The sequence below is a fragment of the Anthonomus grandis genome, chromosome 15, assembly GCF_022605725.1.
Source record: "Anthonomus grandis grandis chromosome 15, icAntGran1.3, whole genome shotgun sequence".
NCBI classification, from domain to species: domain Eukaryota; kingdom Metazoa; phylum Arthropoda; class Insecta; order Coleoptera; family Curculionidae; genus Anthonomus; species Anthonomus grandis.
This window is the reverse complement of record NC_065560.1, coordinates 16,738,161-16,755,751: the sequence shown is the minus strand read 5'-3', so window position 1 is coordinate 16,755,751 and position 17,591 is coordinate 16,738,161. Positions and strand designations below refer to the sequence as shown.

At 29.7% G+C, this 17,591-nt stretch overlaps 1 protein-coding gene across 1 annotated transcript in view; it reads right to left on the bottom strand.

The window, feature by feature from the left end:
* LOC126744862 (innexin shaking-B) overlaps window positions 1-15,437 on the bottom strand; it is a 256,450-nt gene extending 241,013 nt beyond the window's left edge. The window contains exons 1-2 of the mRNA XM_050452429.1: window positions 14,966-15,437; window positions 3,568-3,834 (exon numbers count right to left, since the gene is read on the bottom strand). Of these exons, the coding sequence (XP_050308386.1) occupies window positions 3,568-3,789 (222 nt within the window). The 5' untranslated portion in view covers window positions 3,790-3,834; window positions 14,966-15,437. The remainder of the gene's footprint in view (window positions 1-3,567; window positions 3,835-14,965) is intronic.
* Window positions 15,438-17,591: the final 2,154 nt, after the last annotated feature.

Sequence of the window (17,591 nt, the reverse complement as noted above, 5' to 3'; positions counted from 1 at the left end):
CCAAAAATGTATGCACAGTGGCAGCATAGTGCGGAGGAGCGCCATCTTGCTGGAAAATTAGTTCTTCGTCAGGATAGTCTGGGTCCAATGGATTTGGAAATAAAGCTAGTAATGCTGAAACTAATTCAAATTGGAGAAAACCGAGATACACTTGTCCCGTTAAAGTCTGTTCAAAGAAAAAGGGGCCTATTACTCTTCCGCGCACTATTCCACAACACATATGTAGTTTTTGAAGGTACTGGGTTTTTACCTCCATCATCCAATGCGGATTTTCTGTTGCCCAATATCGAAAATTTTGTCTGTTCACACTACCATTCAACTAAAACGTGCCTTTATCGGAAAAAATAATATTTGTTACTTACTTAATAAAATTATTATTTAGATTGCACATGTTTTGTAAGCGTTCACAAAACTCATTTCGCCTATCGAAATCGTCATCAAATAACTCTTGCATAGGAATAACTTTGTAGGGGTGATGATTTTTGTGCTTTTTAACTATTCGGTGAACTATAGATTTCGCCATGTGTAAATTTGCCCCAATCTGCGACAGAGGAGTGCGATTTTCTTCCAAAGAAAGCAAAACGTCAAGTTGGTCATTTTCATCTCGAGCAGGACGACCAGATTTCGACAGATCTCTAACATGACCGAATTATCTAAATTTAGCCTCTGATCTACTCACCACTTTTTGACATATCGGAGGACGATCAGAATGGATTTCATTGAATAATTGAGCAGCTTCTCTTTGAGTACGTGTTCTATCACCAAACCCAACCAAGCACAGAATTTCTATTTTTTTTTATTCCGTTAATTTTACCGCTATGAAAACCGCAACTTTGCTCGTACATTTCACACTTGACAATATCTGTTTGGCGTACAACTGTCATACAGTTTCTATGAAAATACACGGTCACCAGCCAACAATAAAAAAACACGAATGAATGGAATTTTGCTCTGTATAAAAATTCTCAGAGGTAAGGTGACTCGTAAGGTGAACTTCAATAATAATGTTTGGTCGTCTTTTTTTCGATAACTGTTAACTTTAGGTATAGGATATGATGCATGAAACATATGTAGAATTTCACGCGAAATTCAAAAATGAAATTAAAAAAAAAGGTGCTTTCATTTGAAAAAATGAAGTTGATGGTCGTAATTTATTTTTGAGCAACCCTGTATATACAAACTTCACGTACAAAAATGCGTAACTTGAAATAAAAATCGATGGGTCCGAGCGTTTTTTTTTCGAACACACCCCTGAATTTTAAATGAATTTAGACATAACTTTTGGGATGCACTGTATAACACAGTGTTTTAAATTTGACCCTTAACATAGGGATCTCGAAGTGTATAAGAGATACCAAAATAGTTAGATTGGGGCAAAATTGAGAAGTTTTGAGTTTAGCAGCAAGCTGTTTAAAAATATTAAAGATTCCGAAGATAACCTAGAAAGAGACAAATTTTTGAAAAACCTATTTTTTTTTTTTTTTTGAGTCTATTTCTTATTCGATTTTATTATAATTTGCACTTTTGAAATGACATTTTTTCATGCTACATGATGTTGTCTTAGATAATTAACACGGCGTTTTGTCAATTGCGACCTTTTGCCATTATAAGGTTTGTTTCTTTTGATGAGAGATATGTTGAAGTTTTATTGCTGTTATTGTATTATTGAAGTTAATCTGTTTATTAAGAAAATAAAAACTAAGGACTCTAACAAAAGATTTATCTTAAAATAAAATTATAAGTGTTGAAATTGTTGTCCCTGTATATCAAAAAACATTGCGAAAACTCTTACTCTTGCGATGACTCTACTACTCTCAATATTGAGCACCTTGCTAGTCGTTTCGGTTCTTGCTAGGTGTTCCGTATAAAAATGTGTCTAAAATTTTTAAATAACGAGACATTGCTGGACATCTTATAGGACCATTATTTCAGATCTACCTAAGACTTGACGTGTATTGTATGAGAGATCACTGTCTTGATAACTAACACTGGAGAATAATTTTCTAAAACACAAAAATTTCAAAATCGTTATGATGCTTAAAGCAGTCTCTCTCTGGTCGAACTGAATCTCGCCTAGTGAGAGCATAATATCTCAAGTGGCATATTATTACAAGTGCCTGTAAAATTTTTTTTGCTGAAAAAAATCCTTTATTAATATTAATATATCAATTTTTTTAGTTCTCTTCAAACACTTGTATGTAACAATAATATTTTTCGAATCTTGGCGTGTAGATTTCTCTATTTTTTGATGTGGCGCAATAAGGACAAAAGTCGCTAAGGCATAGCTTATTAAGCAAGTTTTTTTTAGTTTTGCCATCCATTCTAACTCTATATTTACTTTTATTCTTATTAAAAAAACCAAACTTACCAAGATTTTTTATCTAAGTTTTAAATAAAGTATGGTGCAGTTATTATGGTTCCGGACAGTTTATCACAGCCTAGTGCGGCAAATTTAGTTTTTTCTAAAAATTCGCGATTTAAAAAATAATAAATATTACTCGGGATACATCATTAAAAATTTAATTTTGTAGCCATTTTAAAAATGCAAAAATTGAATATAGCTCCCATAAGAAAAAGCAAAGTTGATGATGGGTGGCAAAAGATGAAACGCCGTAATAAAAATCTGAAAACACCGTCATGTAGCACAAGAAATATGGCTAGCAGAAGTGCAAACTATTTTAAAAGCGAATAGGAAATAAGCAGAGAAAAAATAAGCAAAGAAAAATCAATTTTTTGTTTCAAATATTTTCCAGTTTATAATTTTTTTTTAATAATTCAAAAATGTTTCAAATATTTTTAAAACCATTCGGAATGTTTAAATTTCTTAAAAGGCATATTTTTAAGCTCAAAAATCCTCAACTGTCTTAATTTAACCATCTTCGTAATTCTTATAAATTTCGATATCTCCATGCTGAGGGTCGAATTTAAATGTACACCCTGTATGACTTTTTTTTATGTTATATTATATATTATTATGTTTTTATATGAATTTGACTGGGGATCAACAAAAGATATGGAGGATATTATCATTGACTTTACAATAAATTAGTAGGGTAGCTAACATAGTGAAGTATTGTGATTTTCTTCCAATACACATTTCTATACAGGCATATATTCAAGACCAAAGCTTATTTAACAAAATTTTAATTAGGCCTACATTATATGCTAGAAGGGGCTAGTAGGTCACTTTTAAAATATCATGCTTATAGATTATATATTTACTTTATAGTATGTTTAGAGCACTGTACTTTTATGTCAACTAGTTAGTAGTAAAAAAACCTATGAGTTTCATTTAAAGCATGTGATCTAATTATTGCAGTAATAAAAATAGCGTTTCAATTTTAGGATCGTAGCCTGTAATAAATCAGTAAAATGTTTATTTGATTTTCCCACAAAAAATTAAGAATTGAACTGCGAATGGGATATAAATCGAGTATATTTTCCTAGCATCTTAAATACATAAATATTTAAATCGCCATTCATTTTTTAAAATTTTAAATCAAATTCCAATAATATATATTTAATACAATATCTATAACAATTTTGTTTGTATTGTTTCATACGTACTCTTGTTAAAAGATAAAAACTTCTAAACAAATCCATAGCTCGCAGTCCTTCTTGTCTGCTCTGTCTACTTCTGATTGTCAAATGAAATGTATCACGTCTTTTGGCGATTGTTGTTCTCAAGCAAGACTGATAATATGATTGGGCAAAAATTGATTTATGATGTGGATTTTTTTCATTTATGCTACCTAAAATACTCTCAGTCTCTGGATTCGCTTGTCCCATTTGGTCAATTGCGGTTTAATCATTATTAACAGCAAGAACAACGGCCTAAAAAAATATATATTAATTACTTAAGTAATATGAATGAAAAAATCCTTTACTTTATTAATATTTGCCAACATATTCTTTTATTTGCTAAATAGGGCAAAATAACTATGGCCAATATAGGTATTAGTAAAGAATAATAAATACACAAATTTGTCTAAATATATTCTAAATTTTAATTGAACTATTTAATAAATTGGTCATTCATTTTCATATTAATATTAGGTACAATTTAAATTAATTATGAACACATATACATGTCAGTATTATTATAAATCTTTTAAAAATTAGAATTCAGATATTAAATATTTATTAAAGGATTAAAAGGACTTCTTTTGGCTGTAAATGATTTTCCTTTTTTTTTTTTATTTTAATTTATTCATTTGTTTGAAAACTCCTGGACATATTAAGGAAACATATTAAATCTTAATGTAGAGAAAAAACAATATTCCGACCGGAAAACCTTTTAGAGTGAAAATAAATTCCTACAATACAATAATTTGAAAGTTCACTTCCTACTCCTCTATAATGCTCAGACAAACAGAAAGTTCTAAGATTCTTTGTATATAAGCATCACAATCTTTTCAAATCAAAGATATCGTTGATTTAATGCAAGTAAAAAAACAACGCCTGTCCTAAAGATAATGGCAGAAATTGTATTATCATTTGTTGGTTAATAAGCAAAAATATTCATGGTTAATAATTAAAACATATTCGTGTATGTTTATAAAAGATTGTTTAGAAAACAATTTCCTAAATGACTGGCCTTCTAATCTAGCTGAATAAGCCAACAACACTGTTTTTAGTTAGTTCTTAATAAGCTCTTACACATAAAGCTTAGAATTACGGTAGAAGAAATACAGTCGATATTGAAGTTAAATCACTTGTATTTTATTGTGTTCAACCATACTTTATTTAATATCATTAAAATTTTATTCGTAGGACCACAGAAGTTCAAAAGAATTTTCTAGTATATATATCCCGATTCTACAGATAAAAAAGTAGCAAAAATTTATTTAAATGGGATTATATTTTAAAGTGGTGTTCTGAATTATCCATGGCCAGACATTTTTAAGGTAAAAATGACATGATATATAAGTTGAATTAAGGCGAAATATGGAACTCACGTTTATTGTAATCATCTTATGTATGACCTAGCTTCTTGCAATACATTAGAAACAAAAAGGTTGAATGAAGAAAGATTTCCTATACCAAATTAAAAGAGATTTCAACGAAGTTTTGGGAAAAAAAAGTACTGATGATGGTCAGAGAAAAACAATACATACGGTACAATGGGAGGAAAATATTTTGGATGCTTTAGCTGATACTCTTTTAACGAGCACTCGAAAATTAGCCGTTCAACTTAATACATGAAAAACAATAATACATAAAGTACTTCAATAACAGCTGCTATACTTATTTCATCTACAAAAAGTGCATGAATTAACTCCTTAAGATTTTCCTTGTAGAATACAGTTTGCAAACTGGCTATTAGATCAGTAGAGAACTAATCCAAACTTTAATAGCATTCTTACGAAAAATGGTATTGTGAGATTACACAACTTTTAACATCGCAGATAAGCGCCTTTTTAAATAAGCATAAGCAACAGCTAACGAACTCCAATAATGAGTGAATAAACACCAATAAGGAAATTGCCGATAAAGATAAACAGCTGACTTAGCAAAACCACTGGCTTGAATGAGGAACCACATACCACAAAACCAAAAGCATGTTCCCGAGGTTTAACAAGGGAATGTCGACCTAGCGGCGTCGAACTACTACTGATTGACTTCAGGACAGCTTTTCCCTGAAACTGAAGGGTTTCTTGTGGCTATGCAAGGTTAAGTAATATCAACAGGAAATTATTTAAAGTTTGTCGTAGGTGACCCGACAGTACAAGGTGACAGGTGTAGGTATGGATGTGAGACAACGGAATCCATTCAGCATGTCACTGGTAAATGTCAAACTTTTGCACCAATGGAATATAAAGAACGCGATGATTTATAATAACAAAAAGACGTTTATTCTTATTATTATTATTATTATCTAGTTGCAAAGATATTGCATCAAGAGCTCGCAGAAAAACTAAATCTCTTATCAGCAGCAATATTGTAACTATAAGCCGGAAACAGTTCTGGAAAATGAGCAACACAAATTGTATTGGGATCGTAGTGTACTTACAGACCATCGAGTAAGTAACAATAGGCCTGACCTAATACTAATCGATAAAATTTCTAGGAAGACAACCCTATTGATGTAGCTATTACTAATAATAACTAAGAGCGAAATATAATGAATAGATTATTAAGTACAGGGATCTAGAACACCAGATACAAAGACAATGGGAAATGAGAGAAGTGCGGAGAGTTCTAATTATTGTGTCAACAACAGGAATAATTCCAAAAAGCCTGATCGAAAGCATGAAACTGGTCAACCTTCAGAAATGCATCTATATGCTGATGCAGAAGTCGATGCTATTATCCACATCTCAAATCGTCAGAAAGTTAATTGGAAACGCAGATACCATCAACTAGTTTAAAAAACGAATCATGTACTTTAAGGCTTAAGTTTATTATTTCTTAATAGAGGTAAAAAAACAAGTGCGTCCGATAACTTCATCCTTCTGCTTGCCGTTTGGCATAAAAGCTAATAATAATAAGACAAATGTTTCTATGTAATACTAGTGTTACTAGTAGCGAGTAAAGAAAGGAGGCTCAAATCAAGTCAGAAATTGACATACACTTGTAAACAGACAGAGTAAATTTTTAGATAAGTAAGGTATCAAAGCTATGATTATATTGTCAACATTGTTCTGTTGCTTTTGTACTCGATACCATTTAAATAGAATTTATATTAAGATTTTGTAAAGATTGATTCCATTCAAAGCTGTTCTTAGTTTTTTTTCGTAAAAAAAAATTCCTTAAGGTACAATATTTTTAATATTTGTCCTCGATTAACATTTTAATGAATTCGCGATATTCTTTGTACTCTCTATGAGCATTAAAGTTTTTATATAGTATTAATTTCCCACAAATTTAATTAAAATTTATAATTTTTAGGAATCTTGTAACGACAAGTTCTAGAAGTATTCAGTTTAAATAATAAATTTAAAAAAATAAGAAAAGACAAAACAAAAACTAAATAGCCTAACCTATCTAATTTCACTTGCAATCATCAAATGAAATCAATTCATCATTCGCAATCATTGAACATTTGGCAACCTCGCATACATTTTAAAATTGTAACCCGCGTTCAAGTGTTGCCTGCCTGATTCCCTCCTATTTAGTATTAAAAAATAGCACAAATTAATGGCAAATTAATGCTATACTCTTATTCATAAGTCCCAGTCCAAGCATTTTCATCACTTATTGGCAATTTGTAGCCTGCTCTTCACTTTTCACAAGCCGACCGTCATTTTATCAAACAAGGAAGTCTGTGTAAAAATTTCCAACCCACGAGTAAAAGAGAAAGAACTACATCTGCTAACAACAAAATTCGATAAAAATATATTAAAAACGCCTATTTTTAAAAAATCTGAAAAATATAAAAGACCGGTAATACATATTTTTTGACCTAAATAAACATACCATTTTTTTTACAAAAATTTATAAAATCTTTCCGTTTTAATGTTGCAGTTTACTCTATAGAGTAATATCTTCCCATATCTTTTCCACTGACTTTTGTTAAATTGAGGTGTAGTATATTTATCTAATAAATAAAATATAAAATAATATTTAGAAATTTATATAATATTTTAAGTAAAATAATTGTCAATAAATGGAAAAATATTGCTATATATTTCCAAATTTAATATATATTTTAAAGTTAAATTTATACATTTCTTAGAGTTTACGTTTTTGGTTGCCACATATCCTTTTAATTCAACCCAAACTAACTCAAATGGGTTTATATCTAGATGATATGGTGGCAATCATAACACGTCATAACCTTTTGCTTTAAACAGTTCATCTATTGCCGTTGATTAAATATTTGAGAAAATGCGCAACTTTATGGACGCAAATATACCTTCAAATGTCCCTGAAAATGGGATGGCGACACTGTCGCATCGGTCTAAGTGAACCCGAGAATTTTGCCAAAGGTGTGTGCCAACACTCAGTCGCTTTGAGTTGATATCTATTAATGTTTTTCACAGGTGTACTTCGAAAGATTATTTAATTTTTTTGTGGACTTTTTGGATGATAAAATATATTAATTGATTTTCTTTAGTAGCGTAATTAAAACCTGATTCTCCTGTATAATAAACACAGTTATTTTGGTAACAAATCAAAATAAGTGTTGGCTAAATAGAAGTCCGTATTTTGTAGGAGAATGTGTATATAAAGATTACAAATAGGGGAAGTATTTATCTGCAAGAAAAATGCATGTAGGTCACTTAGGTAAATGTATTATGCATTTCGGCTGTATAAACAGCCATCATCAGACACTAAAATAAAATACAGGTAATTCAAGACAGTTTTAAAAAAGAGCTTATTCGCTATAACAATACAGATTTAGAACTTACCAGAACATTACAAAAAACATATACGTTCACCAAATAAAACAAAAATTACCCCATATCGGGAATAAAAACAACAATAAATAAAAGAATTTAAATTAAAAACATAGTACAATAAGGACATCTACGATTCAAAATATAAAATTTATACTTAGGACGATACACATTTCTACATATTAAAAGAAGGTACTATAGGGAATTATTGTATATAAGCATTGCGGTAAAGAAAAGATTTTAAATTTTGAATAATACAAATGTTATAAGATGAAAGAGTTAAAAACAATAAAGGTAAAAATTATTTTCTAGTGCTAATTGAATCAAAAAAGCGTAAACTGTCAAACTTAGTTTGCTCATTAATGCATAAGCAGTCTGGGGAGTTTATGGCCGTATTTATTTCAAATGCTTCCAACAAGTCCAATTGTAGCCCTTTCTCAAAAACATGCAGAACCTCAGTATAAGGTCCCGGATCAAAATTATGCCCAGACTCTACTGAAACTACCCTGTTCGTCCAGTAGTTGCCTACATGAATTCTCGTGCTTCCTACTAAGAGCTATATCGTATTTTAAATTTAAAAATTTTAAGATCGTATAGGCGACAAAAAGTGGTCACAATAATGTATTTATTTAATAAATAATTTTGCTATATATTTTCAAGAAACGGCAGAAAAAATTGAAAACGATTTTGCTAAATTTCAGTTTTTTCCTTAATTTAGGAAGTATTTTATTATTAAAGGATTATTATTGCGCAACTTTCCTTTAATTATACCACCTCATATCTTCCACCGTTTCCGAGATCCATACTGCTTATCCTTATTTTGGAAGGCCTGTATAAGGGTAATGCGGTGTCGGTAACAAATTTTGTTTTTTGTGTTCTTAGTAACTTTCTCTAGTTTTAAGTGTAGTTCTAACAACTGGTAATTAAATATTTTCCTGTATCACAACTTAAAATGTAGCTTATTTTCCATATTTTATTGAGTACTACTAACATGCTCACGCAAAACCCCTTTAATTTTTTTGTTTTTATTATTTTAATTTCAGTTAAGGGTATTTATTTATTAATTTATTTGTTAAAATATTAATATTTTTTATCCAAAAGAGGCAAATTTTACAAATCTCACTATATTGCACAGTTTTTCAGATATAGTATCATATGAAAACATGGGTTACTTTTTACAAACTAAGAAGTTACATTACCAAAAATATTGAGTCTTATGAATTATTCCAGTTGCTCTTTATATTTACGTGAAACCTACTTATATCTTAAAATTTGTCCCAAATTTTTTTGTATATTAGTTTGTAGCAAATTATGTGCAACAAGCTTTTTACTTAAAAACTTGACCCTCTTGAACACAAAATGGAGAAAACATGTTTTTTGTTGGAATTATAACTTGTATTAAACTTTGTTGGTAATTTTGTAAAAAATAGTTTCTTATGTATTTTTTTATATTAATTTTGGTCTCAAAAACATATTTTGGTAAGTAATTAATTAATTATTTGTTTAAAAAATTTAATCTTCTAAAAAATTTCAACCTGCTTCCACCCTTAAGTAGATCACTCATCATTTTAGTGATATCACTGTTTTTGTTGTATGTAAAAAATAATAAAAACAAAGTTTGCATGGGTGATGCTTCCATGTCTTAAAAAATAATCAACACGGCAGGGCAGCGTAGCCGGATATTCCGACGTTGTTGAAAACCTCACTCAAAGAAGCCAACTTACATACGCGTTAAGAGGAATATTGACTTCTCCAGCCACTGCTTCAGATTCCATAAAATTTAATAAATTGCTGATTATGATTATTTTGACCGATTAATACTATATTTTTTATTTTGGTTTTAAAATACATTTTAAATTTAATAAGTTTCGAAAGTGCACAAAAAAAACTGAGCTCATATTGCGACGAAAATCATCAGGCCTTGTCAAACGGCCATCGCCCTAATGTCATCGCCCACATAGTTATGTAGTAGTTCATGCGAATAAAAGTGCCTTTATAGCCAAGCATCAAAAATTATAATAAAAATAGAAACCACGTTTGTTAATGTTAAAAAGTTGTTAATCGCTTAACTAATCAAGTTAAAAATGCAAAAACTGTTAAAAAAAAATCATTTTTTATGGCTTAAAATACATTTTGGATTAATTATATGTTCGAATTTATAAAAAGTTTTTTTAAGTTGTTTTTTTTTTTAATAATTTTTTTACCAGAAAAATTAGTGCTAGTATTATCCCGAGTTTTTTCGGGTAATAATAAAAAATGTAAATAAGGTGTCATAAGTACAAATTTGGCAGTAAATTGTAACATAGTTAATTTGGGATAAATAAAAGATAAAACTGATACTTTTTGAATTTTTATTTTATTACTTTTATAAACAAAAGCAATCACAAAAATATAAAAAGATGCCGACTCACTAAAAGTAATTTTTGAAATAAAATAAACATGTAATTCATTTATTGGCATACCTTATTAGGATTTGCGTATAACGTTAACCAAAAATTATATATACAAAATACAATACAAAAATAATAAAATACAATTTTTCTAAAAGTCTGTCTTAGTATAATATAGTTTGAAGCATGGTACCACACATAAGCTAACTTCACAATCTGCACACCAATATCTTGATTCTTTTCGTATTTTTTTGCCATTTGCTTCTTTTTTACGGCTGCATACCTGACACACTCGTGTTGGATTTTCTTTTTATCTGTGGCAGGTAAATAATCAGAAAAATGACGTTATGTGATTATTCTGATCTTAGGGAATTGGGAAAGTGCTGATGCACGTCCCTTACAATGAGTTTCAACTGAACAGTAATTTTTCAACATTTCAGATATAACATTCATTCTAAATTGGAAATGCGTTTTGAGTCCACCTTTTTTTTTGATACAACACGAAACTATGCTATAAAGCATGTTCGAGTAGGTGAAAAATATGTTTTTTTGTAATATTTTTTACCACGTTTTCGAGTAATTGGAAACGTCCGCTAAATGCTGGTCAACTTTGTCTACTCCACCTATAGCTTCATAATGCTGTAGCTTAATTTTTTTCTTCAGTTTTTTTTTATGTCTTATGGTAGATCCTTACTGTATAAAAATTATCCGTAGTAAGGCAATGTCCCTTCATGAGTAAAGGCTTCATAAGAGTCATTACAATTTTAGTAGAACTAGGTAAATTATCGTATGACTCGTTAAATTTTGTGCCCTTCCCTGTGTATATAATAGAGTCGCAAATGTAACCACTAGAAGATTCGCACAACATGTAATTTTTTATTCCAAATCTGGCTCATTTGTTTGGAATATACTGGATCCATCCTAATCTGCATTTATACAATAATAAGCTCTCGTCTATGGTCCCGTCCCTTTCTAATAATTATAGTGTCTTTTTTTTATTTAGGTAGGTAAAAATATCCCAAATTTTATTCAATTTAAGACACGGTGTGTAACGTAATACGTAATGTAATACACGTAATGTGTATTAGCATCATAGTTTTCATTATTACAAAAATGCAAAAAAAAATTTATTTGAAAAAAACGTTTATATGGCATTACCTTAGCAAACATAGAAGTGGCTATTATAGATTTCTTGGACCAATAAAGTTCTCCGAGTCTGACTGGCATACTGGTTTGTTTCCAAAACAATTCTGCTAACAAGCTCATTATCAAAAAATAAGTTGAAAAATTTCAGTGGATTTTCATTGTCAATAATGTTGAAGTTCAAAGACGTTTGGCCAGTAAATTGAAATCTTGGAGGGCATGCTGCAGGACTATTTATACTTTGAACAGTCCACTGGCGAGCCTTTATTAGAGGCTGCATATCACTTACATCTGACTCTTCATCAGAAGACGAACTACTAACTTTTTCTTGCTTACTTGATCCCGACTCGTCCAAACTATAATTTTTAAAATGTAACATGTAAAAACCAATACTAAACTAAAATATGACAAACGAGTAAACAACGACGATAAAATCAGGATCATGTGACACTCAAGACCAATAGAAACACATAATAAAATTCTTGGAAATGATGGTATCAAGCGCACGAAATAATTCGGTTTAGCGCCTAAACATTTATTTTTACAAACATTTATTTTTACTCGGGATATGAATTAAGAGGTTAAAGTACAAAATACATCACTATATGTCCTGTATGTACCTGTGTGTACTATTTCAATGTTTTTTCTTGTAGATGGTTTTTTTAGTCTTTCCCGCCAGTCAGAGTCTAGCATAATTAAATCAGGAGATCCAGTTACTCACAAAATAAACTTCTCTAATACTACTTATGAAAATATGGAATTGAATATTTGACTTATTTCTGCAAATTTAATCTACTTTCTGACTCCGATATTTTCCTCAAATCTTCTGGATTACTTATTGCGAGAGTACCTAACTAATATTATTGTACTACCCAATATAACCTCGTATACATTTACAGATAAAATGAAATAATAAGATAACGAGAGGATTCAGCATGTTTTCGCAATTTTTTAATGAAATCCTGGGGCCTGTATAGTTCAATAATATTTTTAGTTTTTATTCGAAAATGAGGGCAAGTTATTTTTGTGAAAACAAAAATAGAAGATCAAAGCATTCAAAAATGTAGCATATGTTTTGTATATATTTTTTTAATTTTGTGTACCAAACCTTTTGTTTTGATAGTAGCCCATAATTACAATAAAAAAGTTTATCATTCATAACATTCGTAAGGTTAAAAGAAAACTGTACATATAATTGTCCTACTATGAATACTTCAAATAATTTTATTATCATTCTTCAGTTGAATTTATTAATTCATTTTTCATAAAAATGTTTCCCTTTATAAACGATATAAGTTCAAAACAAATCGCAGCTGCCGCAACAAGAATAGATCCTCAATAGCAACTATTTAGTTTAATATCGGGGCAGCTCAAATCCCAAACAATTCTCCTGCTAAATGAGTATATTATTCTTTAACGTGAGCATCATAAATAAGGTACCAAATGTAAGGTCTATATAATCTAATCTATAACTATTTATTTTATTATTTTTTTTTTAGTTTTAGGTTTTTAGTTTCTATTTAAATATGTCAATTATTATACTTAGTTTTTGACTTTTGTATGTAGCTATTATACTAATAAAATAATATTATTATTATTATTTTTATTATTATTATTATCACTGCAAATTCGCAACTTTTATTTCTTCTTATAAAACTAGGCCTAAAGCCTGTATAGGCTGATGTATTGACAGGAATTATTAAACACTAATAGAAACTCATACCTTATCAACTAGTGTATAGTTTTAAATTAACACAAACTTTAATTATCTACATTTAAATATCAGGTATTATCAGCCAAAAATCCTTAACAAAACTTCCGTAGTAGGTTTCAAATTCTTTTGAAAAAAATATATTGTTAATTATCATCTTAAATATAAAATTACCAATGTATTCTATATAATCCTATTTTTCATAAAATGCAATGCATGCAATATTGCGTTCTTCTTCAAATTATATTCAAAAATAAAGAAATATTCCAATGGATCTGAGGTTAAAGTTCATATCGATAATAATGTAGAATGATCAAAATCCATAATGGATAATAATGTGGAATGTTCAAAAATCCATACAAAATTTCAAGTGCTCTGTAAACTCGTTCAGCAATTTAAAATTTTATTTTTTGAAATTGTGCGGCCGCTGCAATTCTCAAAACATCAGGGACTAACATTAATTGTAAAAAATAAACTAAGCGCAGAACTAAAAAGACAACACCACCATGGGTGAGAAAATACAGTAGAAGCTATCAGAAAAGATTATGGATAGGCCAAATACTAAAATTTATCGGTGGGGCGGAAACTACAGGAGTTTACTGAGTTTAAAACTATGGTCTCGGAAGTTTTAGACATCATTTTGCGACAACATAATTGGAAGGCACTAGGTCCAAATAGACGAAACACACCAGTGGCACCATGTGCTGCTAAGAGTAACTCATAATCGACTCTTGTCTGCAATTAGGCCTACAACTAAACGACCAACCCGTTTACTTTCTACATTAATTTTTAAAAGGTATTAATATAAACTCATAATTTGATGTGGTTTTAGATTAAGCCCCGTATAGCTTAAGTACATCCTTAATTTCCTATTACTAATAATTATTATCATTTAATTTTTTAAATTATAACTTTATTTTCACAATTATATAATATCAAAATAGCCAATTACAGGAAAAATGTTGTATTAGTAATTTTTGTTATTATAGTATTAATATTTATCTTTTAAATAAAAAACTTCTTATCAGGGTAATAAAAATTAAGTTTTTACTAACAAAAAAATTTTTTTTTCTTAGACTATTATAATAAAAAGTTTAAACGCTGCTGCTAATTTGGATGTTTTATTGTCAGTTTTAATTATTATGAATGTAATCGTATCAATTAAGATTTTTAATACTACCGCTAGTTTTTCTTATTACTCTAATATATTTGAAACGACTGTATCTAAAAGGATATTTTTTTTCCATTTTCACGTTCAGGATTTAATCAAAGTTATGCTTTTCAAAAAACACATTAACCGTTAATACATTTAATGTTAGTATTTTTAAAAAAACACATAGACAATTTAATATAACTTCTGTTATATTTTTTGTATTCACCTGTTGGAATATTTTAGATACAAAGCCAGAAGAACTTCACAAGAAAAATTACACTAATATCCTTCATTTTTATTAAATGACAGTTTAAACACTAAGGTCAAATAAAACCTCACAATAATTATCACATCACCGCCAGTTCATCGCGTTCCGAACACCCCGAAAATAAATGAACAATCAAAACACAATTGCCGCGCTATTTTAAAATTGCCTCAGTTTCAAACTGATCTAGAAATCTCCACATAACCTTTACAGTTTTGTAACGATGGATGCCGTCCAGACTCCGCAAACACCCGTTGTTTCTCGATCATCCATCTTTGCCTCATTGCAAAAGAATTATTTTAGTTTTTAATGATGCGTAGTTTGTGGGATTAAATATGTGTTTTTTTATTCGTTTGACAACTAAAGTTTCGTCTAAATCGTAAATCAAGTAGTGTTATTAGAACAGAGGCGTAGCAAACTGATTTTTTTCCGAAAGATTTTTTTTAATCCGGAACTTCCAGTTTTCAGGTCGGTAGTTTACACAGCTGTAAATGCAAGTCAAAAATAGGATGCTATAAGTGTACAAGTAAATATTTTTTTCAATTACGGCTGTTTACAAGTAAGTTTATTTGAAGTCATTTAGAAATTGTGCTTAAAGAAGTCTTTTTAAGTTCAGTTTGATGATTTTTAATTTATTTTTAGTTTAAATTTTTAAGCTTTTTAGTTTTTAATTTTTTGGAGAGACCCAGTGTAGCGTTGTTATTTTTTTGGTTGCTTTTATAATGTAGTAATTTAATATTGTATCAACAGTACTGATCGCGATATCTAGTGTCTAGTTAATGTTCTTCACGTTATATTTTAAACAATTTACTGGAATGAGATTGTTTTTCTCTCTCTCTCTCTCTCTCTGTGACTAACGTGATTTTTATTGTCTGTGTTTGTTATTGGTCACGTAAGCGATACTTGAGATTCAACTTTTAGGTATTAGCATTTTCGATACCAGGCTGTTGTTGCCATTGTTTTCCCTGTAATTTGAATGCTTTGCTTTTTGCTATTTCCATACTCTCTGCAACTTAAAGCTAAGCAAGGCAACGTTGTGTTGTCAATTCTTGTAAAACTGGGCCTGGGTGCGATTATCGATCGAAGAGATACCCAGAAATTGCTTGAGACCAGATTTGGCTTTCTTTCTAAATACTGTGGTCCTCGGGTTAACAATTGTTGGAGTTTGGAATTTGACCTCATAGTTACCTCTTAACGACACTAGCCATGTAATGTGAAAGATTGCTTTAATGCACTTTCTAAAAGATCCTCCAAGATCATAAGGTAAGCTTGATTCCTATTCTTTATTAAACGTTTTCTCATGGTTAAGGCCACCATTTTTGAGGTTTCACGTGTTAATTTTATGTTTAGTTGTCTTATGCCGGGTCGTAAAGCAAGTCTTAAATGAAATCGAAGTATTAAGTTTTAAGAACCATCCCAAGACCATCTTGAGCTATCTCAGGGGCTGTTCTTATTTCTTATCATAAATTGGAGCTTTGTCAGGTTTATTTCGTCTTCATGATGTTATTGATTGGACCTTAGTCAGCTGCTGAATCTCTACAATGGGTCACCAGATTAAGGAAGATAAAAGGAACGTGTAAGCAATTTCATCATTTGGCAACGAAAAACATGGAGAGACATATGCAATGTAAATTTCATTAAGACTATTTTGACCTTTAGAATTTGTGTATAGAGACTAAGAGAGCTGATCACCCAGAATGGATCAGAATGAATGTTTTTGTTTTAACTTGTGTTTATTTAAGAGTTTCTTTTTATTTTATGTAGACATGTGTCTTTCAATTCACTAATACTTTTAATGAATATTATAGTTCCATGAAATGTTGTTAGTATTATTAAAATAGGGATATTATTGACCTAATGATAATGTCTTTAGATATATGGTAAGAAAATGGCGCAAAAATCTTCAAAACCTTTTCTAATTTAATTAAAATTCTAATCTAAATATAGTTCAGTGATAACAAAATATTTTTAAACATTTTTAGATTAATTTTAATGTATATAAAGTCTGTTATAACAAATTATTCGATATTATCTCATTTTAAATATAACTTTTTTATGAAAATTAAATAATAAATGTATTGAAGAAAAACATTGTTTTATTTCCATTTTGTAATTGTTGATATGTAGTATACTATTGTTAATAGATTATTGAAGTAAATTAACTCATTTAAACATATAAAATAAAGCTGATAAAGAGTTTTATTTTTATTCCGATTAATATCTGATGCCCCAATCAAGACACAATCAAAAAGGCCCTTTTCTTTATAAGTAACCTTTTTGATTAGGCGTTTGCTTTACTATTACTTAAACAAAGATATTTTCAGATTAAATGAAATTTAATTTCCCCCCTTAATTTGGCCACGCCTTTCTACCATTTTGATTTGACAATTAGGCACGACAAACTGTCAAGTTAGTTAGAATAGTTTCCGTTACCAAGCAAGAGGACGCTAGCTGATTTGTCAGAGGAATTTCTATCAGTTTGTCTGCAACCACCACTTTTCTATATTTATTTTTTTTGTGCTGTCGATGCGCTCGATCTCTGTATAAGAAATATTTTCTGGAATTTTTAAAGATAATAAAAAGCTTT